At 40.9% G+C, this 25,152-nt stretch overlaps 1 protein-coding gene across 1 annotated transcript in view; it reads right to left on the bottom strand.

Annotated features, from left to right (window-relative positions):
- Positions 1-750: 750 nt before the first annotated feature.
- The window catches only part of CHRNB4 (cholinergic receptor nicotinic beta 4 subunit), a 108,024-nt gene continuing 83,622 nt past the window's right edge, over positions 751-25,152 (bottom strand). Inside the window, exons 3-6 of the mRNA XM_073579338.1 lie at positions 18,782-18,826; positions 17,751-17,860; positions 3,029-3,977; positions 751-1,086 (exon numbers count right to left, since the gene is read on the bottom strand). Coding sequence (XP_073435439.1) covers positions 946-1,086; positions 3,029-3,977; positions 17,751-17,860; positions 18,782-18,826 — 1,245 coding nt within the window. The 3' untranslated portion in view covers positions 751-945. The remainder of the gene's footprint in view (positions 1,087-3,028; positions 3,978-17,750; positions 17,861-18,781; positions 18,827-25,152) is intronic.

A 25,152-nucleotide genomic window follows, 5' to 3' on the forward strand; every position in this document is an offset into this window, starting at 1 on the left:
TTTTGCTCCACCTGTGGCTGCTAGAGCCAGATGATGGCTGTATGATTCAGCCATCATCTGCTGGGGAAGATGAGGGCTCGGCTTGGAAGCCCGCATCAAAGTCAGAGAGACGGCATATGATGAAACTGTACATCACATGTTGAAAAGGGGTTAAAGCCTCTGATACAGAATTTGGCTGCTGGGATTTGGAGGTTACGCTTCAGTTAAAGATTTCATGGCATTGATATAAAGACTATCTGTCACAAGTTCAAAGGTGGCCTGTTTTGTTCTTATTTTATTTCCCTGAGTATTCTGTTTTTTTTGTTGTTTTTTTTAAATCCACCATCTGGTTCCAAAGATTTGAGTCTTTTGATTTAATGTGCCGAATATGCCAATTATATGGTCTTTACAATAGGACTTGGCTCGCAGGAGTCTCTAGGCCTTGTCTTTAACCCCTTCACCACCTTGCGATTTTCTGTTTTTGCATTTTTGTTTTTAACTCCTCTTCTTCACAGAGCCATAACTTTTTTTTCAGTCAATATGGCCGTAGGAGGGTGTGCTTTTTGCACTTTTGCATGACACCATTGGTTTTACAATAAAGGAATATGCAAGGGAGCTGCTGGAATAAAATAAGAGCAAAAACGGTCCACTTTTTACATGGTGACAGGACTTCTTTAAAAAGGAAGGCCACTGAAAACAGGGCTAGGACTCATCTTCAGTGATAGAAGAATTAAAGAATTTATTATTTAAAATAATACTATTTCATTATCTTTTAAAAAAGTTCTTTATTGGATATAAATTCAAAGCTGCAAATCAAGTCGGTCGTTCCAAAGTGAGTTACATGAGAATTATTATCTCCATTAATGAACTCATAGTAAAAATCATCAGTTATCCTTTGGACTCCAGCAAGGATATAAATTAGGAAGCATTGTCATTATTAAAGTAATATTGCCGGTGTTCTGTCCTCTAGTGGCTGCCGGTTGGTGCCTGGTTATGTAGAAGCGGCTGCATGAAAAGTCCAACTGTTCCTACAACGCAAACAATGATGAAAATCCATAGAAAGAGTCTGTCCACAACCATAGCTACGTACTTCCAATCTTCTATGATCTGTAAGTAAAATACACATGTGGATTAATATCAGATCTTTGAGTTATACTGAATTCCTTACAGTGAACCTCCATATCAGTAGGAATGTAATGCAAAACAGCCTATAGATTATTTATCAGATGGCACATCCAATTTATGGCCTTCATCACGATACTTCTGCTTACACTCGAATCATGGGCTCTGTTTTTACAGAGTTCATAGTGACTATGATGTATTCATATGTAATGAAATTTGCAATGGATTCTAACGAAAGCAATCTGTCGGGTTTTTGAGGTTTTTTTTTCATGGAAACCTCATTGAAAGGAACCTAAATAGTAGTGTCAACCATGGTAGTGTCAAGAGATCCTACACCTGTGAATATATAAGACTTAAAAGGGTTTTCCATTTTTGGAAAACCCATCTTTCTTAACTGCAATTTGTTTAAAAAAACCAAAAAACTTTCCTCATCCTCCCTGGGTCCAGTGTGGGGTCTACACTGCAGATCCAAGCGTCTGTTATTGTCTGCAGTGCTGGTTTCATGTCGACAGCGCTTCAGCCAAACAGTGAGTTCTGTGACTCTGAGCCGATCTTGCAGTCAACTAGGGCAGAGCCATTGAGCTCAGTTATTGGCTGCAGCGCTGTTGACATGATGTCACCATTACAGACAATAAGAAACACCGGGGGCAGCAGTGGAGACTCAGTGTTGGACCCAATGTGGGTGAATAACGCCCAGCTTTTGGTTTTTTTTTTAAACAAATTGCAACTGAGATAAAGGGGTTTTATGGAAACTGTAAAACCCCTATAATGAGACGATATCTGATCACATAAGAGGTAAACGAATATAACCTGTAACTACTTTTTGGATTTTAGTTATTGCATAAAATCTAATTAGAGGGTCTGCCTACACTGCCTTGGCTAGCATTCTGTACATCTCTATGAAGCATTATTATTGTGCTATACACCATGGCCATTACATAAATACAGAATATGTCCATGAAGGGTAATATGTGTTGGTTATACAGGCAATAAAGTCAGTTGATCTCACCCTGATCAATTTTTATGGTCGCACTAGAGAAATAAAAGATTTTTTTGCTGATTTATTACTAAAAAATCAATAAAGTAGAGCAAACAAATTTTTGAAACATAAATAAAATTTAGCATTATAAATAAAAGGCAGTGATATAAGAGAGTAGATGCAAAGCTTCTTCGCTAAAATTAAATTAACCCTTTCAAGACCTGGCAATTATTCACTTTTTCACTTTCTTATTTTTCCACCGGCATAGCTGTATGACTGATTGCTTTTTAGTTTTGTTTCTGATCCCCTGGCGGAGAGGGGCCGAGGGATCACAAACAGGGAGGAGAAGACCCAGTGTACAGTCCGGCACCTGTGCACCAAAATCTAAGTAGCAGAAAACTTCAAAAGCTGATTAGAGAAGAACAACAACGGGGATTTCTTCACCAAAGGTATCAATGTATTCAGTATTACAGTGCCATTACAGCCATGTCTTTATATTACAAAATCGTGCTGACAGGTTTTCTTTAAGGCCGGGGTCACACTTGCTTGTGTAATGTGAGAAACTCATGTGAGTCTCTCTCACATCAATTCCCGGCACTGCCACTGGCACTCGGGACCGGAGTGTGCGGCTGCATAGAAATACATGCAGCCACACACTCCGGTCCCGAGTGCCGGGTGTTGATGCGAGAGACTCACGCGAGTTTCTCGCATCACACTCGCAAGTGTGACCCCGGTCTAAGAATGCATATCTGAACACAATATAGCCATAGAACTACAACTCAATCCTCACACTGTGCTGTATTTGCAAGTAACTACATATAATTAGATCTTTTCTATCCAACTAACTTATGCTTTTGCTTTCAATAAATTTCCATTTCCTGTCTACTAGAAACAAGAATTGGCTTCAAGTGTGGCAATGCATTTCCTGTATAGTAAGATGGTTCTTACACTTTGGTCTTCATCATCACTTTTCATGTGATCCGCGATGAAGTTTACACCCTCCATTGCTTCTTGAACCTGTGGAGAGAACTTTCTAGCGTTTCTGTATCGGAAATCTTGGTTTCTATGATGTTCCACCTGTTCGTTAACCCTTTGTCCATGTGGTCTTGATGTTGCAGCAGTAACAAGACAAGCAGAATTTTTGCATGAGTCAGTCTGTTTTCTCCAATGCTGTCCACGTGTTTTTTGACCAGATGGGTTTTGTTCCGGGCGTCTCATAAACAGGCAGACTGGAAGTTTTTCCAAAAAACAGTTTTTTACCCAGAGTGGCATGGTGTGTGTGCTAGGAGATCTGTGGTGGACATTGAGGACACAGACACTAGTGACTATGGAAAATGTCACCAGTACCATTGTAAACATTAAGTATTTTCCAATGAGAGGAACATCAAGAGAAGTTGGCGGGACAATTTTAGAAATTAAAAGCAGAAATACAGTCAGTGCTAGGAGAACTGATATACACAGGGTCATCTTCTGTCCACAGTCAGATGGCAAGTAAAATACCAATATGGCTAAAGAGGTTATAAGGATGCAGGGTATAATTAAATTAATGGTATAAAAAAGAGGCTTTCTTTTGATAATAAAATCATAAGTAACATCAACATAGGTTGGATCGAGAGAATTGACAGTTCTCCTTCCAGGAAGTTTAATGATATCCCATTCTCCACTTGGTGTGAAATCATCCATACTAGCCGAGTCCGTGCTGAGAACAAGATCAATTTCTGTGTAATCGTATGTCCAAGAACGAAATTTTAAAGTGCAGTTTTGTTGATCAAAGGGGAAATGCTTGACTTCAATTTTGCATGCACTCTTGTAAATGGCTGGAGGTAGCCAAGCAATGCTGCCATTATTCTGCACAATTGCATTGGTGAACAGGGAGACTTCATATGTCCCGTCAGCACTGGTAACATAAATAGCACATGTTATAAAATAAGGCAAGACAAAATACTCAAATCAGGAATAAATTGTATAAAAGGCACATTTCATTACTGCAAGGTCATTCTCACCCACCATTGTTACTTGACATATATTTATTTAGTTCCTAAAGTAGTTTGTAAAGTAGTTCTGAAAGTCAAGAAAATTAATGTATTTTCTCTATATATAATTGTCTCAAGTCATTAGGAAAAGGAGGAAAAGGAAGAGGAGTAGGGTTGTAGGACACATATTGACAGGATATGCAATTTATGGAAATTCTTGGGTGATGGAGCTAGGAGAGGACCTTCAAGATCAATTGGACCATTTTACAATTGGACCATTTTATGGTGACCATTGTCCTAGACCCCTATCCAAAGCCCAGTATAACAGATTTTACAGTAAGGTGACTTTTGGAATATTTTTGTCCATAGCAATCATCACTGCCTAATATCTAAGCGTAATACTGAATAATATGAGGCGTGTCTCTGAACAAACCCCTAGGCGCAACATACGGTTTATTCACTATGAACAACTTAGAGCAACCTGCAATATAACCTACAGTCAATCTATTTCTAGTTGAATTTCCTACTCTGAGTAAAGGTAATACATTTAACTTCACAATATAAGCCAAGTTTTTGGAACAACCTCAAAATATGAATATTCGACCAAATAGGCTACAGAACAGACTACATCTAGAAAGTCCACTTGTGCTTTAGGAAATATGTGAAGAATTGCAATCACACAAGAAACTTTGTCTTGGGGGAAAAAACTAAATATACTGTATGTATTTATGCTAGTAGCTAACTTAATTTTCACAATTTTATACATTTTCAGAATCCCTGATATATCTTACTAGCTATTGAACCTGCTCACCGGGTGGTGAGCATTTTTATTTGTACATTTATGTGCTATGTTAAAGGGAACCCGTCACCTGATATAACACTAGTAACCTGCAGATATGGGGTTAATCTGCAGCTTAACCGCATTACTTTGCTGCCTAGCAAATGCAGCAGGGAGAAAACAAACTTTATTTCCACCAGTACTTGGTTACAATCATGGGGGGCACCGCTTCAGTCACCATCCGGGGCCCTGAATGACAGCCGGCCTCAATGTAGAGCCAGTGTCAGTCAGGGCAAGGGACGCGGTTACAGCAGCCGCTCTTTATGCTCAGAGTGATTACTGAACCGGCGCCGCCCCTGTGACTGAAATTGAATGATGGCGGGGAAAATAAAGTTAATTCAACAGGGTAATTTGACAGTTGAATAAAATGGAGCCTTGGTCAGCGCGCTGCGACTATGCCCAGCGCGTGTGCACTGTTGACTGGTGTACTACAATACTTTTAATGCTTCACAAAAATGGTAGAGTCTATCTCGATCTCTTTATCTCTCTCTATCTCTCAATCTATATGGCTCCATGGGCGGACATACCACATGTGTAGCCTGTGCGGCTGCACCGGGGCCCGGAGGTGGAGGGGGGCCCCTGCAGGGTGGCTAATAATGAGGGCAAATAGGGCCCCTGGCTAGATTTCCCTCATGTGGGGCGGGCAGGAAGAGATCCCTGCAGCTCCGCTGCCAACAAGAGAAAATAGCAAAGGAGCTGCAGCGATCTGTTATGCTTCCTGCTTGCACTTCCTCTCACACAGACAGCAGCGCCACTGGATGATGTCATCATTCAGTGGCCGGCTGTGCCAGAGAGAGGAAGGTGACGGTGATGCCATGGCAGAGCGTGCAGAGAGGTGAGAGGTACTGTGTGTGTCTGTGTGTGTGCATGCGTAGCACTGCGGGGGAATGTGCAGAGAAGTGAATGGTGCAGTTTGTGTCTGTGTGTGTGTAGGGGGAGGAGAGCGCAATGATGGGGCTGATGGGGAGAAGGCAATGATGGGGTGCTGGAGAGGGCAATGATGGGGATGGTGGGGAGGAGGAAATTATTGAAGTGGTGAAATGGGCAATGATGGGGTGGTGGGGGAGGAGGAAATGGTGGTGGAAAGAGCAATGATGGGGGTGGTGGGGGAGGAGGAAATGATTGAAGTGGTGGAAAGGGCAATGATGGGGTGGTGGGGGAGGAGGAACTGATGGAGGTGGTGGAATGGGCAATGATGGTGGTGAGGAAGAAGGCAATGATTGAGGTGGTGAAAGGGCAATAATGAGGGTGGAGGGGGAAGGAAATGATGGAGGTGGTGGAATGGGCAAGGATGGTGGTGGTGGAAAGGACAATGATGATGGTTGAGGGAGGAGGAAATGATCGAGGTGGTGGAATGGGCAAGGATGGTGGTGATGGAAAGGACAATGATGGTGGTGATGGAAAGGGCTATGATGGGAATGGTGGGGGAGAAGGCAATGATGGAGGTGAGGAGAAGGCAATGATGGTGGTAGTGGAAAAGACAATGATGGGAGTGGTGGGGAAGGAGGCAATGATGGGGTGGTGGAGGAGAAGGCTGTGATGGAGGTGGTGGAAAGGTCAATGATGGGGTGGTGGGGGAGGAGGAAATGATGGAGGTGGTGGAATGGGTAATGATGGGAGTGGTGGAGGAAAATACAATAATGGGGGTGGTGGAGGAGGAGGAAATGATGGAGGTGGTGGAATGGGCAATGATATGGGGTTGTGGGGAGAAAGCAATGATAGTGGTGGTGGAGAAGGCAATGATGTAGGTGGTGAAGAGGGCAATGGTGGGGTGGGGGAGAGGACAATATGGGGTGTGAGGGATTGGGATGGGAGGAAGGGGGAGTTATAATGGACTTAGGAACAGTGGGAGGTGGAGGAAGACATTATTATCGCTTATTATGTCTAACACAGTCCCTTAGTATAGAATGTATGTACTTATTATGTATAACACAGTCCCTTATTATATGGTGTGCTCACTAATTCTGTATAACACCATCCATAGTTACATAGTTTCCTCTTTTATTATGAATAACATCGTCTCTTATTACAGACCATCCTCTCTAGTTATATATGGTGCCATCACTTATTATATAGCTTCCTCTGCTGTTATGTACAGTGCTGTCTCTTACATAGTGTAGTCTTGTTATTTTTGATATTCACAGCGCTCTCTTTTATTACAGAGTCCTCTCTCTTTTTAGATATAAAATGACTGCTGATGGAGTTGCTGGTGACCAGACGACCAGTCCATCAGCCCCTCCATTAGAAAAAAGGTTTCCCAGGCTACAGCTAACAAGACAGGATGGTATGTAATAGAAAACAGGGCTCTATACAATCCAATATGCAAGGGACGGTACTGCACATAATAAGAGAGGGCACTGTATAATGAGGGATGACAATGTACATAATAAAGGAGACTAAGTAATATATATAAATGTATGTGTTTGTGGCTATAATATATATATATATATATATATATATATACACAGTATATATATATATATATATATATAGCTTTGTCGCCATAAAAGGAGGGGGGCCCAGACAATTTCTTGCACAGGGGCCCCAAGCTGTCAGTGTCCGCCCCTGTATCGCTATATATCTCTACCGCTATCTATCTTTTTCTCTCTCTCTCCTCCCTCCCTGCTGGTGAAGCAGCTGATGCTCCAACCGATGTTGCTCCGACTGACATCCTGGGAAGCGCCGGAAGCTTCGGAATGGAAGGACACATCTCTGGTTATATTATAGATTTGGAACCTGATCCAAGTTTTAGGCTTTTCCCACATGTTTGTGATACTCCCAGTAAGTTAAAATAATTTAAAACAGATCAAGTGTTCATCTTTGTCTGCTGTTGTTGTGCAGGAACAGATATGACATATACTGTATGATATTGTGAGTAATGATGGCTCAGAAGCTGACCCATACAGGCCAATTAATAGGTTTGCGATTCTTCCAGTAAAACATGTCGGATGAGAAGTCCGTGTGTTCAGGATGCTGGAGCCTCCACTAGCTCTAGGTTTTAGCAAAGCTTAAAGGGGTACTCCCATCTTCAAGCTCTAATCCCAATATGTAGTAGGTGTAATAATAATAATATTTGCATATGCAGCCATTTCATGACCTTAGGTATCCATGGTTACGACTACTGATATAGTGACACTTAGTTAGTTGCTAGTGGTCGTAACCATGGATACTTAAGGTCCTGCAATGCCTGCACATGAGGAAAGAGACATAGCGAATCAGAAGAACTATACTAGATTTTTAAGTGGAGGTAATACTAATATTATTATTATTACATCTACTACATATTGGGACAGCATCTTGGAGATGGGAATACCGCTTTAATGCTTGTTCTTCTACTTCTCTGTGTGATCTTCTGTGTGATCTCTTATCTCCGGAGCTCACACAGACGCTCTTCATGCAGATTCTGTTGTGGGATCTCTCCTCTTTCCACTCTGATTTTGCTTGTGTGATCCTTTCTCTCCCCACCCTGTATATTGTGCTCCATCTGGCTGAGTGTGTTTTCTGCCCCTCAATGCAGACACCCTAATACTTTATAGGCTCTATTCACACCTTTATGTGAGATGTTCTAGTTCTGAATGCTTTTATTCTCAGACAGCACACTGCCTTGTAGAGTTTCATTGATCCATACACAAATCAGTTTTAAAAACGGATTCATATTTCCTGTCCATAAGACTCGGAGAATGTCTAATTCTCAGCCGTTTTGCGGATTAGACTGGTCGCCACTAAAGTTTATGGGGATCCATATAAAATGGATGATGCACTGAAGACTTCCTTGCTGTTTAAAGGTGAATTCCCATCTTCAAGTTCCTATCTAGTGATAAGTGAGTGTACTCGTTGCTCGGGTTTCCCCGAGCATGCTCAGGTGGTCTCCGAGTATTTTGGCGTGCTCGGAGATTTAGTGTTTGTCGACACAGCTGCATGATTTGCAGCTGCTAGACAGCCTGAATACATGTGTGGAATTCCTAACGAACAGGCAATCCTCACATGTAATCAGCCTGTCTAGCAGCCGCAAATCATGCAGCTGCCTGACAAACACTAAATCTCCGAGCACGCCAAAATACTCCGAGATCACCCGAGCATGCTTGGGAAAACCTGAGCAAAGAGTATACTCGCTCATCACTATTCCTATCCCATTATGTAGAAGGTGTAATAATAATAATAAAAATAATAATAATAATAATAATATTAGCAAATACCTCCAATTAGAAATGTAGTATAGTTCTTCAGATTTGCTTTTTCAGTTACCACATGTACAGGTGCTTCTCACTAAACTAGAATATAAATAAAAAGTTAATTTATTTCAGTTCTTCAAGACAAAAAGTGAAACTCATATTATATAGAGTCATTACAGAGTGATTTATTTATGCCAAAGGAGCCCCGAGCAAGTATTGAGTGCATTTACTGAACATACAGTACGTTTCACTAGGTCAACCTTTTGGATTTAAAGATAATTTTTCAAGCTGTTTTTTTTAAAGTATTCTAATTTACCGAGATAATGACTTTTGGGTTTTCATTGGCTGTAAGGGTACAGTTACACTTAGCGATGCACCAGCGATCCCGACAACGATATGGATCGCTGGTGCATCGCTAAGTGGTCGCTAGTGAGCTGCCACACAGGCAGCTCTCACCAGCGACATAGCAGGGGTCGGGAGTCGTTACTTACCAGTCAGACGCGGCGATCCTGACGTCCTCCTGCCCGCATCCACGCGTCACTCGTCGGCGCCACAGGAAGCCCAGCAGGAAGCGCCCAACGAAAAATGGTCCAGGACGTTCTCGCGCGATCAGCGATAATCAGCGGGGGAGCCAGTTGGAGGTAAGTATCACATGTAGCGATATCGCTAGCGATATCGCTGCTGCGTCACAAAACCAGTGACGTTACAGCGATATGGCTAGCGATATCGCTATGTGTAACGGGCCCTTAAGCCATAACCATCAACATGAACAGAAATAAACACGTGAAATAGATCACTCTGTTTGTAATGACTCTATATAATATATGAGTTTCACTTTTTGTATTGAATAACTGAAATAAATTAACTTTTTGATGATATTCTAATTTTTTGAGAATCACCTGTAGGCAGGTACGGACTGGGGCTGAAATTCAGCCCTGGCATTTGAAATCACATAGGCCCATGCTGTCCCCAAGCACCAGATGGGATATATTACTAATATTACCCTGGATTGACGAAAGCAACATTTAATACAAGACCAATATTTCTAATGACACCCATGGCCTGCTGGGGTAAGTGACTTTTTGTTCTGTCAGAGCTCTTAACAGTATGGGTGTCTTGAGAACACTGATTCTGTGAACAAGGGAGCAAACAAGGCAGCCCTCGACCAGACAGGCCCTTCTGGCATTTGCCAGAATTGCCAGATGGCCAGTCCGGCCCTGCCTGTAAGGCATTTCAAAAGCTTGGGTATTCATGATTCCGACCACTAAGAACTCTCTAACAATCACTATATGAGTGGTCATAACCATGGATAAATAAGCTACTGTATTGCCCTACACGAGCTAAGCAACATAACAAATCTGAAAAACGATATTACATTTCCAATTGGAGGTATTTGCTAATATTATTATTATAACACCTGCTACATATTGGGACAGAATCTTGGAGATGGAAATGCCACTCTAAGTGTTCCATCTGTTTTCTATTGGGTTTTCACTGATCAATTAACAGTCCATGGATAAATAAAACTTAAGATACCAGATATCTTTCAGTTTTCAAAACATGAGAAAAAAATGCTGCAACACATAGCCAAAAGGATAACACAAAGATGAAAAATGGACTGCTTCTCATGGATGTAAAAATTGACCTGGATATATGAATATAGCGATACTTTTACATTGGTAACCTCTTCCACTCCCTTCTAGTGATTCTAATTGGCGTATATAGTGTAAGAAGGCGCCTGATAAAGTGGTTGACAGCATGTATGTGTCACCGAGGTGACTGGTCCCAGTGATGTAAATCCCGGGAAGGCTTCACCATTAACACAAGTTTACTGACTAGTTTGTTTTGAGTTGATTCCGGGTCTGCGATTTAGGAGTTACCAGAGAGCCTGGGTGGGAAAGGTCACTCCGAAACTCCAGTCCAGGTCTTACAGGTTTAATGAAAGGCAGTAGGTGAACAGTTGTGTTTGAGGAAAGCATTTAAAGCTGCTTGTGGTCCTTCTGATGCGACACTGAGATTGGTGATTTTTTTGTTATAGTTTATTGTGCTGAAGAAAGCAATTTCAGTTGAAGTGCAGAAAAACACAATAAACATTACTTTGTGTTTGCACCAAAACCTGTGCCTGTGCTGAAATTAGTGCCTACTTGTGAGCTGAAGCCCCAAGATATATGATCCTGTCAAGTTCTGGTCAGGAGCCCTGCAGCCAGTATGTGCATTGCAATTTATACTATGATAAATGGATGTCTGAATTTGGCCTAAAATGGTAGAATGTTTTTAATGAAGACTAGAAAGTTCCTGTATTTTGCATTTAGGAAGCAAATGACAAATAAAGGAAACAGTTCAAATGTGTACACAGCCTTTAAACCAACAGCTCTAGCAAAAATTAAGAGACCACTGCACAGTTTTATAAAAATCAGCTTCTCTGCATGTCTGACATTCCATTCCAGTGTCAGTTGAGTTCCAACCAGAGTACACCTCATTCTACTTAATGTGCATCTGATTAGGTGATCACCTAAACCAAATCTTATGTAATGAAGGAAAGTATAAAAAACCCTGCTGTGGTGTTCACAATCCTCTTGCAACCAGACAAGCTGGATGGCAAAACAAGTGCTAGTAAAAAAATAACTTTTAACCATGCCAAAGGAGTTGAAAAGAAAAGTCTTGAGTGAAGAAAAGAAGGGATCAATTCTGGCTTTACCAGCAGAGGGATACAGTGACCATCATGTTGCCTCCATCCTTAAAATTTCTAAGACGGCAGTCCATTACAACAAGGTCAAGCAGCAGACATTGGGGATAACAAAGCTATTGACCGGCAGAGGGCGAAAACGACTCATCACTGACAGAGATGACTGTCATCTTATTGTCACTCAGCAACCGCAGGATGACATCAAGTGACCTACAAAAGGAATGACAAATGGCAGCTGGAGTGAAGTGCACTGCAAGAACAGTTCGTAACAGGCTCCTAGACGCAGGGCTAAAGTCATGTAAAGCTAGAAAAAAGCCTTTCATCAATGAGAAGCAAAGGAGAGCCAGGCTGAAGTTTGCCAAAGACCATAAGGATTGGACCATAGAGGACTGGAGTAAGGTAATCTTCTCTGATGAGTCTAATTTTCAGCTTTGCCCAACACCTGGTCGTCTAATGGTTATACGGAGACCTGGAGAGGCGTACAAGCCACAGTGTCTTGCACCCACTGTGAAATTTGGTGGTGGATCAGTGATGATCTGGGGATGTTTCAGCAAGGCTGGAATTGGGCAGGTTAATCTTTGCGAAGGACATATGAATCAAGCCGCATACAAGGTTATCCTGAAAAACAGTTGATTCTTTCTGCTCAGGCAATATTCCCCAACTCTGAGGACTGGTTTTTCCAGCAGGACAATGCGCCATGCCACACAGCTAGGTCAATCAATGTTTGGATGAAGGACCACCACATCAAATCCCTGTCATGGCAAGCTCAATCTCCAGACCTGAACCCCATTGAAAACCTCTGGAATGTAATCAAGACGAAGATGGATAGTCACAAGCCATAAAACAAAGAAGAACTGCTTACATTTGTGTACTGGGAGTGGCAAAAGGTCACCCAAAAGCAGTGTGAAAGACTGGTGGAAAGCATGCCAAGATGCATGAAAGCTGTGATTAAAAATCATGGTTATTCCCCAAAATATTGATTTCTGAACTCTTCCTGAGTTAAAACATTAGTATTGTTGTTTCTAAATGATTATGAACTTGTTTTCTTAGCATTATTTGAGGTCTGAAAGCACTGCATTTTTTTGTTATTTTGACCATTTCTCATTTTCTGAAAATAAATACAAAATTTAGTGTTTGGAAATTCGAAGACATGTTATCAGTAGTTTATAGAATAAAAGAGCAATTTACATTTTACTCAAAAATATACCTATAAAGAGAAAAATCAAACTGAAAATTTTGCAGTGTTGTCTTATTTTTTGACAGAGCTGTAATTTAGCTTATGGTTAACCCCTTCACCCCCAAGGGTGGTTTGCACGTTCATGACCGGGCCAATTTTTACAATTCTGACCACTGTACCTTTATGAGGTCATAACTCTGGAACGCTTCCATGGATCCCGGTGATTCTGACATTGTTTTCTCGTGACATATTGTACTTCATGTTAGTGGTAAAATTTCCTTCAAATAACTTGCGTTTATTTGTGAAAAAAATGGAAATTTGGCAAAAATTTTGAAAATTTCGCAATTTTCCAACTTTGAATTTTTATGCCCTTAAATCACAGAGATACGGCACAGAAAAAACTTGATAACTAACATTTCCCACATGTTTACTTTACATCAGCACAATTTTGGAACCAAAATTTTTTTTTGTTAGGAAGTTATAAGGGTTAAAAGTTGACCAGCGATTTCTCATTTTTACAACACCATTTTATTTTTAGGACCACATCACATTTGAAGCCACTTTGAGGGGTCTATATGATAGAAAATACCCAAAAGTGACACCATTCTAAAAACTGCACCCCTTAAGGTGCTCAAAACCACATTCAAGAAGTTTATTAACCCATTAGGTGCGTCACAGGAATTTTTTTGAATATTTAAAAAGAAATGAACATCTAACTTTTTTTCACAAAAAAAATACTTCAGGTTCAATATTTTTTATTTTACCAAGGGTAACAGGAGAAATTGGACTGCAAAAGTTATTGTGCAATTTGTCCTGAGTACGCTGATACCTGATTTGTGGGGGGGAACGACTGTTTCGGCGCATGGCAGAGCTCAGAATGGAAGGAGCGCCGTTTGACTTTTTCAATGCAAAATTGGCTGGAATTCAGATCGGACGCCATGTCACGTTTGGAGAGTCCCTGATGTACCTAAACAGTGGAAACCCCCTACAAGTGACCCCATGTTGGAAACTATACCCCCCAAGGAACTTATCTAGATATGTGGTGAGAACTTTGAACCCACAAGGGCTTTACAGAAGTTTATAACGTACAGCGGTACAATTAAAAAATCATATTTTTTCCACAAAAATGATCTTTTCACCCCAATTTTTATTTTCCCATGGGTAACAGGACCCTAAAAGTTATTGTGCAATTTGTCCTGAGTATGCTGATACCCCACATGTGGGGGTAAACCACTATTTGGGCGCATGGCAGAGCTCGGAAGGGAAGCAGCGCCATTTGACGTTTTTGGCTGGAATTGAGATCGGACATCATGTCGCGATTGGAAAACCCCTGATGTACCAAAACAGTGGAAACCCCCCACAAATGACACCATTTTGGAAACTAGACCCCCTAAGGAACTTATCTAGATGTGTGGTGAGAACTTTGAACCCCCAAGGGCTTCACAGAAGTTTATAACATAAAGCCGTACAATTAAAAAATCATATTTTTTCCACAAAAATGATCTTTTCACCCTCAATTCTTATTTTTCCAAGGGTAACAGCACCCTAAAAGTTATTGTGCAATTTGTCCTGAGTACGCTGATACCCCACATGTGGGGGTAAACCACTATTTGGGCGCCTGGCAGAGCTCGGAAGGGAAGCAGCGACATTTGACGTTTTTGGCTGGAATTGAGATCGGACACCATGTCGCGATTGGAAAACCCCTGATGTACCTAAACAGTGGAAACCCCCAACAAATGACACCATTTTGGAAACTAGACCCCATAAGGAACTTATCTAGATGTGTGGTGAGAACTTTGAACCCCCAAGGGCTTCACAGAAGTTTATAACATAAAGCCGTACAATTAAAAAATCATATTTTTTCCAAAAAAATGATCTTTTCACCCTCAATTCTTATTTTTCCAAGGGTAACAGCACCCTAAAAGTTATTGTGCAATTTGTCCTGAGTACGCTGATACCCCACATGTGGGGGTAAACCACTATTTGGGCGCATGGCAGAGCTCGGAAGGGAAGCAGCGCCATTTGACATTTTTGGCTGGAATTGAGATCGGACACCATGTCGCGATTGGAAAACCCCTGATGTACCTAAACAGTGGAAACCCCCCACAAATGACACCATTTTGTAAACTAGACCCCCCAAGGAATTTATCTAGATGTGTGGTGAGCACTTTGAACCCCCCAGTGCTTCACAGAAGTTTATAACGCCCGGGCGTGAAAATAAAAAATTTGTATTTTTTCCACAAACATGATCTTTTAGTCACCATTTTTTTATTTTCCCAAGGGTAACAGGAGAAATTGAACCCCAAAAGTTGTTGTCCAATTTGTCCTGAGTATGCTGATACCCCATATGTGGGAGAAAACTACTGTATGGACACACGTCAGGGCTCGGAAGGGAAGTAGTGACATTTTGGAATGCAGACATTGATGGAATGGTCTGCGGGTGTCATGTTGCCTTTGGAGAGCCCCTAATGTACCTAAACAGTGGAAACCCCCCACAAATGACCCCATTTTGGAAACTAGACCCCCTAAGGAACTTATCTAGATGTGAGGTGAGCACTTTGAACCCCCAAGGGCTTCACAGAAGTTTATAATGCCCGGGCATGAAAATAAAAAAATCGTATTTTTTCCACAAACATGATCAATTAGTCCCCAATTTTTTCATTTTCCCAAGGGTAACAGGAGAAATTGGACCCCAAAAGTTGTTGTCCAATTTGTCATGAGTACGCTGACACCCCATATGTGGGAGAAAACTACTGTATGGACACACGTCGGGGCTCGGAAGGGAAGTAGTGACGTTTTGGAATGCAAACTTTGATGGAATGGTCTGCGGGTGTCATGTGCGTTTGGAGAGCCCCTGATGTACCTAAACTATTGAAACTCCCCACAAGTGACCCCATTTTGGACACTAGACCCCCTCACGGAACTTATCTAGATGTGTGGTGAGCACTTTGAACCCCCAAGTGCTTCACAAAAGTTTATAACGGGTAACAGGAGAAATTGGACCCCAAAAATTGTTTTGCAATTTGTCCTGAGTAGGCTGATACCCTACATGTGGGGGTAAAACACTGTTTGGGCGCATGGCAGAGCTTGGAAGGGAAGGAGCACCATATGACTTTTTCAACTCAGAATTGGCTGAAATTGAGATCAGACGCAATGTTGCATTTGGAGAGCCCCTGATGTGCCCAAACAGTGGAAACCCCCAATTCTAACTCCAACCCGAACCCCAACACACCCCTAACCCTAATCTCAGCCCTAACCCTAACCCTAGCCCTAACCCTAGCCCTAACCCTAACCCTAACCCTAGCCCTAATGGAAAAATGGAAATAAATACATTTTTTTTATTTTATTATTTTTCCCTAACTAAGGGGGTGATAACCGGGGGTTTGATTTACTATTTGTGGCGGTTTTTATGTTTGGCAGCTGTCGCACGCTAAAAGACGCTTTTTATTGTAAAAATAGTTTTTGCATCACCACATATTGAGAGCTATAATTTTTCCGTATTTTGACCCACCGAGTCATGTGAGGTCTTATTTTTTGCGGGACGAGTTGACGTTTTTATCGGTACCATTTTCAGGCACGTGACATTTTTTGATCGCTTTTTATTCCGATTTTTGGGACGCAGAATGAACAAAAACCAGCGTTTCACGAATTTCTTTTGGGGGGTGCGTTTACACCGTTCCGCGTGCGGTAAAATTGATAAAGTGGTTTTATTCTTCGGGTCAGTACGGTTACAGCGATACCTCATTTAGGTCTTTTTTTATGTTTTGTCGGTTTTATGCAATGAAAACTATTTTATATAAAAAATAATTATTTTTGCATCGCTTTATTCTGCGAGCTATAACTTTTTTATTTTTTCGCTGATGATGCTGTGTGGTGGCTTGTTTTTTGCGGGACAAGATGACGTTTTCAGCGGTACCATGGATATTTATATGCGTCTTTTTGATCGCGTGTTATTACACTTTTTGTTTGGCGGTATGATAATAAATCATTATTTTCTGCTTGGTTTTTTATTTTTATTTTTTAAGGGGTTCGCTAAAGGGGTTAACTAATGGGACAGTTTTATAGGGCAGGTCGTTACGGACGCGGCGATACCTAATATGTGTACTTTTATTGTTTGTTTTTTTTATTATTTTCAAAAAATGAATTTATTGGGGAATATATTTTTTTTTTTTACTAATTTATTTGGCGATTTTTTTAAATTTATTTTTACATTTTTTTTAAATTTTTTTTTTACTTTATTACATAGTCCCAGGTGGGACATCACTGTCCTGTGACAGATCGCTGATCTGTCACATCACAGATCACTGTGACAGATCAGCGATCTGTCACAGGCAGTGCCGAAGGCTTCCTCAGGCCTGCGCTTTGCAGGCACTGAGGAAGCCAGCTTCCTCAGGTCCCCGAAGGCCCCCGTCGCCATCTTGGATTCGGGGGCCTGGAGGATAGGAGCCCCCCGCAGCAGCGCTGCACATTGCGCTGCCGTGGGGGGCTCAGGGAAGCACGGAGGGAGCCCCCTACCTGCCGATGCTTCCCTTTAACTCCCGTTACACCGCGATCATGTTTGATCGCGGTGTGCAAGGGGTTAACGTGTCGGGGGCGGTCCGTGACCGCCCCTGACACATTGTGCCGGGTGTCAGCTGTGATAATCAGCTGACACCCGGCCGCGATCAGCGGCGCTCACCACGTGGGCGCCGCTGATCGCGGTAGACGTACTATCCCGTCCACGGTCATACGGGCCCGGGTACCGTGGACGGGATAGTACGTCGGATGTCAGGAAGGGGTTAACTTGAAATGGCAACAGAACCACAAAATATCTAAAAAGATTACTTATTGTAAAGCACAATGTCTGGCAGCCAGATCTGTTTTGAAGGTATGCGGAGTTTTCTTATGCCATCATATTCTGCTGGATTCCAGGTCAAGCGATAATCTACCCACTCCTGCAAATGAGAAAATCAGAAATCCTTATGTTCTTGTATATAAATTTATCAGATTCAGTCAGATAAGGCTTTTAGAACTCCATGAAAATCTCATTATCTGCACAGCAATGTACTAATATCACAAAGAGTCGAGGTGAATAACCATTCTTGTACAAAATTTACACATGCTTCAGTCACATCCTTTTCATTTCTATACCTTTAAATGGCTAACGACTTACTATTTCTTCTGATGCCGGCATGCTCTGTTCCATGACCTTCAGGTCACGGCTTTATTATATTGCACACTTGTAAGGATGGCTTAGTCTATGGGTCATATTGATGTGAAGATTTCCGTATCCTCATGACACTGATGCCAATCAGATCAGCAGAATTCATAGATGTTATTTAGGGTTTTCTGGTACTTTAACCCCTTCCCGTGCCATGATGAATTATTACATCATTGAGTGTGTCAGGGACTTTAGAGCGGGCTCAGACGCTGATGTCAACTATGTAAGTGCCATGGCCCCTGATGAGAGTTGAACCTCAATCAATCCAATATTGCCGGCCCACATTCTGTGGTAGCTTGTTTTTTCCAGGGAAATAATCTAACTGCCGCATGTGGAATGGGGAAGGAATTTTGATATGAAACATTTTTAGCAGGAAATATGGTTATAATTGGAAGCAAAATTTGGGCTTAATAAAACCTGTATATCTCTTTATCTGTCCTTCGCTAGTAGAAAAAGCACAGGACAGCTCGTAATCGCCCATATAGACATAATCGCCCATATGAGATAATACAAAGGACCTTTATCAGAAAAAAGGGCGACTGCTGTGATCAGATTGGGCAGTCCATGTTGATCATTTTCATTAGTTTTATATTGTTAGATTTATGATATCAGGACATTTATAGAATCCTTGAAATCAATGTAAATTTTTACTTGCCTGGTTGAGCCACACATTAGTCGTCATGATTTGCTCTCGTTCATTCTAGGACAAAGAGGGACACATTGATCATTAAAAAAAGAGAATATTTAAAGCCATTTTGAGCTTTAGGAAGAATTGTTAAGTTCAGCAGCACCAATAAATTCTGTCATGGTTTTGTAATCAATCATCTCCAGTGTGTAATGATATTCACAAACAAAAAAATGGACAATCGAAATAAAAATTCACAAATGACCATCTGCCGGCTAAATAAAAATGGCTAACGCTATTTCGACAGACATTTGTTAGTGTCATCAATGATAATGGAGCTGAATCCAATATAAAATCTGCCTGCCATCACCAATTAGATATACATTTTCAGAAGCAGTGACCTCAATGTTTTTGGGCATAACAGTTACACAATAGTGTGTTGTGTGAGTCAGAGCACACAGCTTGTAGGGTAACTCAATAATAGACATAATGCATATGAAATCTAATAGAATTTGTAATTTCATTTCAAAGCAACTTTCTGTTTGATAGGAGCACATTGCAAGCTGCCCGGAAAAATAGCACATTATATTAATTATTTGGCTTCCTCTTCATACAGTCACTTTGGAGCACAGGGTGGGTAAGTGTCTCAAATTACCTTATAATGAGGGAGACTTGCAATGGAGTTGACCAAAACTTCTTCTACACTGCATAAAAATTCTGCAGAAAACAATGATATGCAGAGAATAGCCCTTTTTGTAATTTCTCATTAAAGGGAACTTATCTGCTTCGAAATGCAATGCAATCTACCAGCACCTCTTCATAGGAGAATCAAATAGGAGAATTACTTGCAAGTGGCCACCTTAAATACCTTTTCTCATGATTTGACACACCTGGCTATGAAGTTCAAAGCTCAATGAGGTTACAAAACCAATTTAGTGCTTCAGGACGTCAGTAAAAAGTAGTTAGGAGTGTTCAAATCAAGAAAATGATAAGGGTGCCCATACTTTTGCACCGGTCAAATTTTGTTTAAATGCAGATTGCACACTTTCTGTTAGTACAATAAACCTCATTTGAATCCAGAAATATAACTGAGTCCATCAGTTATTAGATATATGAAACTGAAATAGCTGTTGCAAAAAACAAAATTGTTATAAAGAAAAAAGGTTAACATTAATAGGGGTGCCCAAACTTTAACATATGACTGTATTATCTGAAACAAATTAAAATATATCACTAGCAAGCGCCCAGGGGACTTTTCACCTTACCCCATTGTGCACTTTACCATAGATTTTTTTTCTCTCGTAAAATTTTTAATCTTATGATTTTTTTTCTTCAGTAGTATTTTCCTACATATTTTTTACATACTGTATATACGGTAATATGATAATATTAACTTTTTCTATACTTTTTTATTATTATTATTTCTTTTTCTTTTTTTTCCCCACAAACAAATTATATTTTAATCAATAGATCTTGGAATAAAAATACCTAGATGACTATTCTATTTTTCTATTTTTTCACTGAAATGGATTTATGGGGCTTTGTTCTATATGAGAGAAATTATTTTATTTCTAATCACTTTTTAGGGATTCATATAAATTACTATGCAACTTATTTTTGGGGGCGAACTTTAGCTTATTTTTTATATTGTTCAGGCTTCACACAAAATGACCTGATTCATTATTTGTTAATATGGTCACATGGGTGCCATGAGAGTTTTTGTGATATTTTGTAACATACCACTGTGAAAGTTAGAAAAGGTGAGAAACAGCTTGTGTAGAAATGGAAAGAGGGGGGCATATCTAAAGAAGAATATAATACTATTTGCAGGGAATGCAAGGCAAGTATTAGAAGAGCTAAAGCGAGTACAGAAGTGAGGCTTGCAAGGGAGACCAAAAGCAGTAAAAAGGGGGTATGTCAAAAGCAAAGGAAAAGTCAAAGATGCTATAGGATTTTTACAGGATGAAAAGGGTGAAGTGGTCAAAAATGATGTTGCGAAAGCCAAACTTTTAAATTCCTATTTTGCATCTGTGTTCTCTAAGAAAACAATTGTAACATCACCTGATCTTCATAGTGCAATCAAAGGAATAAAAGAATCTACTCTTTCAATAAACAGAGATGGTGAGAGAATACTTAGCTAATTTAAATTAATTTAAACCTCCTGGTCCAGATGAATTACTGTACATCCTATGGTACTGAAAGAGTTAGAGAAAATTGCAGAACCACTAACCAGAATCTTTGAAAAAATCATGGAGAAAAGGAGAAGTCCCAATAGATTGGAGAAGGGCAAATGTTGTCCCGCACTTCAAATATCTTCTATACCAGGAAAGATCTTTGAACAAATTAATAAACAACATGCATGTACAGTGGGGAAAAAAATATTTAGTCAGCCACCAATTGTGCAAGTTCTCCCACTTAAAAAGATGAGAGAGGCCAGTAATTGACATCATAGGTAAACCACAAATATGAAAGTCAAAATGAGAAAACAAATCCAGTAAATCACATTGTCTGATTTGGCAAGATTTATTATTCAAATTATGATGGAAAATAAGTATTTAGTCATTAACAAAAGTTCATCTCAATATTTTGTGATATATCCTTTGTTGGCAATGACAGAGGTCAAACGTAAGTCTTCACAAGGTTGGCACACACTGTTGGTGGTATGTTGGCCCATTTCTCCATGCATGTCTTCTCTAGAGCAGTGATGTTTTGGCCCTGTCGCTGGGAAACACGATCTTTCAAATCCCTCCAAAGGTTTTCTATGGGGTTGAGATCTGGAGACTGGCTAGGCAACTCCAGGACCTTCCTATGCTTCTTACTAAGCCACTCCTTCATTGTCCTGGCGGTGTGCTTGGCATCATTATCATGCTGAAAGACCCATCCACATTTCATCTTCAATGCCCTTGCTGATGGAAGGAGGTTTGCACTCAAAATCTCACAATACATGACCCCATTCATTCTATAATGTACATGGATCAGTTGTCTTGGTTCCTTTGCAGAGAAACAGCCCCAAAGCAAGATGTTGCCACCCCCCATGCTTCACAGTAGGTATGGTGTTCTTTGGATGCAACTCCGCACTCTGTCTCCTCCAAAAATGACGAGATTTGTTTCTACCAAACAGTTCTACTTTGGTTTCATCAGACCATATGACATTCTCCCGATACTCTTCTAGATAATCCAAATGCTCTCTAGCAAACTTCAAACGGGCCCGGACATATACTGGCTTAAGCAGGGGGACACATCTGGCACTGCAAGATCTGAGACCCTGGTGTTGTAGTGTGTTTCTGATGGTAGACTTTTTTATGGTGGTTCCAGCTCTATGCAGGTCATTCACTAGTTCCCCCCGGGTGGTTCTGAGATTTTTGCTCACCGTTCTTGTGATCATTTTGACCCCACAGGTTGAGATCTTGCGTGGAGCCTCAGATCGAGGGAGATTATCAGTGGTCTTGTATGTCTTCCATTTTCTTATTATTACTCCCACAAATGATTTTGTCACACCAAGCTGCTTGCCTATTGCAGATTCAGTCTTCCTAGCCTGGTGCAGGGCTACAATTTTGTTTCTGGTGTCCTTCGACAGCTCTTTGGTCTTCACCATAGTGGAGTTTGGAGTGTGACTGTTTGAGATTGTGGACAGGTGTCTTTTATACAAGTTCAAACAGGTGCCATTACTACAGGTAATGAGTGGAGGACAGAGGAACCTCTTAAAGAAGAAGCTACAGGTCTGTGAGAGTCAGAAATCTTGCATGTTTTTAGGTGACCAAATACTTATTTTCCACCATAATTTGAAAAATAAATCTTGCCTGATCAGACAAGGTGATTTTCTGGATTTGATTTCTAATTTTGAATCTCAGAGTGTGGTCTAGCTATGATGTCAATTACAGGCCTCTCTCATCTTTTTAAAGTTCGAGAACTTGCACAATTGGTGACTGACTAAATACTTTTTTCCCCACTGTAAGTACCTGGATAAGCATGCAGTAATTATCCAAAGCCAGAATTGGGTTTGTAGTATATAAGTCATGTCAGACTAATCTAATTTTCTTCTATGATGGAATCACTGACTGGGTCGATCAGAGAAAAGAGGTAGATATAGTATATCTCAATTTAATTTGATAAAGTTTCTCATACATTACTTATTGAAAAAAATACCAAATATGGGATTGACAAGACGTTAGTTAGATGGATTCATAACAGGCTCAATGATCTGTACTCAAATAGTGGTAATAAATGGTTGCACATCCAATTAGAACAGTGTTTCAAGTGGGGTACCACAATGCCCTGTCCCGGCCCCAGTGTTGTTCAACATTAGTATAAAATGATCTAGATAAGGGAACTGAAGGTAAACTGATCAAATTTGCAGACACTGCAAAGCTAGGAGGATCAGCTAACACTAGAGAAGACTAAGAAAGTATAGAATGGTATTAAACAGGGAGAAATGCAAAATTCTACATCTGGGAAAGAAAAATTAAAATTATATCTACAAAATAGGAGGAATAGAACTAAGCAACAGCACATGTGAAAAAGATTTGGGTATACTAATAGATCACAGACTGCATATGAGTTCAACAGTGTGATGCAGCAGCAAAAAAAAGCAAACATAGTTCTAGGATGTATTAAGAATCATAGAATGGTAGAGTTGGAAGGGACCTCCTGGGCCATCTGGTCCAACCCCCTGCTCAAAGCAGGATTCATTAAATCATCCCAGACAGAGGTCTGCCCACCCTCTGTTTGAAAATGTCTATTGAAGGAGAGCTCACCACCTCTCATGGCAGCCTGTTTCAGTCATTGATTACCCTGTCAAAAAGTTTTTTTATAATATCTAATCTGTGTCTCCTCCCATTCAGTTTCATCCCATTGCTTCTAGTCTTTCCTTGTGCAAATGAGAATAAAGATGATCCTTCTACAATGTGATAGCCCTTCAGATATTTGTAGACAGCTATTAAGTCGCCTCTCAATCTTCTCTTTTGCAAGCTAATCATTCCCAAATCCTGCAACAGTTCCTCATAGGACATGGTTTGCAGTCCGGTCACCATTCTGGTCACTCTTCTCTGAAATTGCTCCAGTTTACTGATGTCTTTTTTAAAATGTGGTGCCCAAAACTGGACACAGTATTCCAGATGAGGTCTGACCAAAGAGGAGTAGAGGGCAATAATGACTTCACGTGATCTAGACTGTATGCTTCTGTGAATACATCTTAGAATTGTATTTGCCTTTTTTGCTGCTGCATCACACTGTTGACTTATGTTCAGTCTGTGACCCATTAGTATACCCAAGTCTTTTTCACATGTGCTGTTGCTTACCCTTATTCCTCACATTCTTTATATGCTTTTTTCATTTTTATTGCCCAGATGTAGTACTTTGCATTTTTCCTTGTTAAAAACCATTCTGTTAGTTGCTGCCCACTGCTCCAGTTTATTTATTTATTTTTGAATCCTCTCTTCTCTAGCATTAGCTATCCCTCCTAACTTTGCGTCGTCAGCAAATTTAATCATTTTCCCCCTAAATTCCTTCATCTAAATCATTGATAAAGATGTTGAACAATACAGGGCCCAGGACAGAGCCCTGTGTTACCCCACTTGAGACATTCAACCAACTGGATGTGCAGCTATTTATGACCACTCTTTGGGTCCGATCACTAAGCCAGTTATGAATCCACCTAACAGTTGCCTTGTCCATTCCATACTTAGTCATTTTTTAATAAGGATTGTGTGAGATACTTTGTCAAATGCTTTGCAGAAGTCAAGATATACTATATCTACAGCATTTCCCTGACCCAGCCAGTCAGTGATTCTGTCATAGAAGGAAATTAAATTAGTGTTAGGGCTGACGGAACACACCAAATTAAAAAATAATAGTACGTGCGTTCGCAACCCGGAGTCCACCGTGCAGAGGTGGTACACTGCTGCTAAGTAATGGCAGAAGAATTAAGCGGTGTGAAACCAGTCACACGTGGGTTATGTCACCCAATGTGAACACGGCGAACTCTGTTACTGCACAGAGCCGCACCTCCGCTGAAAGTAGATGCCGGAGCCTGTTAACTCACAGAGCTCGGCCAAAAGAGCGCACAGTGTACAGCCACAGAACTCTACCCCAAGGACCCAAGCGCCGCTATAGACGCTGGCTATGGAGCACGTGCACTGAGGCGTGCCAAGTCCCTGGTGAGGCCAGATGCCTGATTCAACCTCAGACCTACCTACGCCTAAGCATGGGTGCTAGCAGGCTAGGCTGCACAACACATGCGTACCGAGGGTAGGGGTTTCTTAATGAGTCATTCACCAGAGACATTCATACGTGCATACATCACTCACTCCACATAGTCTGTAAATACAGTCTATACTAGCGCATGGGCGAGCGGCCATGCAAACCTTTTATAGCCACGAGCGTCCGGGACCTTCTTGGCTTCT

This window comes from Dendrobates tinctorius, unplaced genomic scaffold (assembly GCF_039654945.1).
Source record: "Dendrobates tinctorius isolate UK_male_01 unplaced genomic scaffold, ASM3965494v1 ptg000062l, whole genome shotgun sequence".
Classification (NCBI taxonomy): domain Eukaryota; kingdom Metazoa; phylum Chordata; class Amphibia; order Anura; family Dendrobatidae; genus Dendrobates; species Dendrobates tinctorius.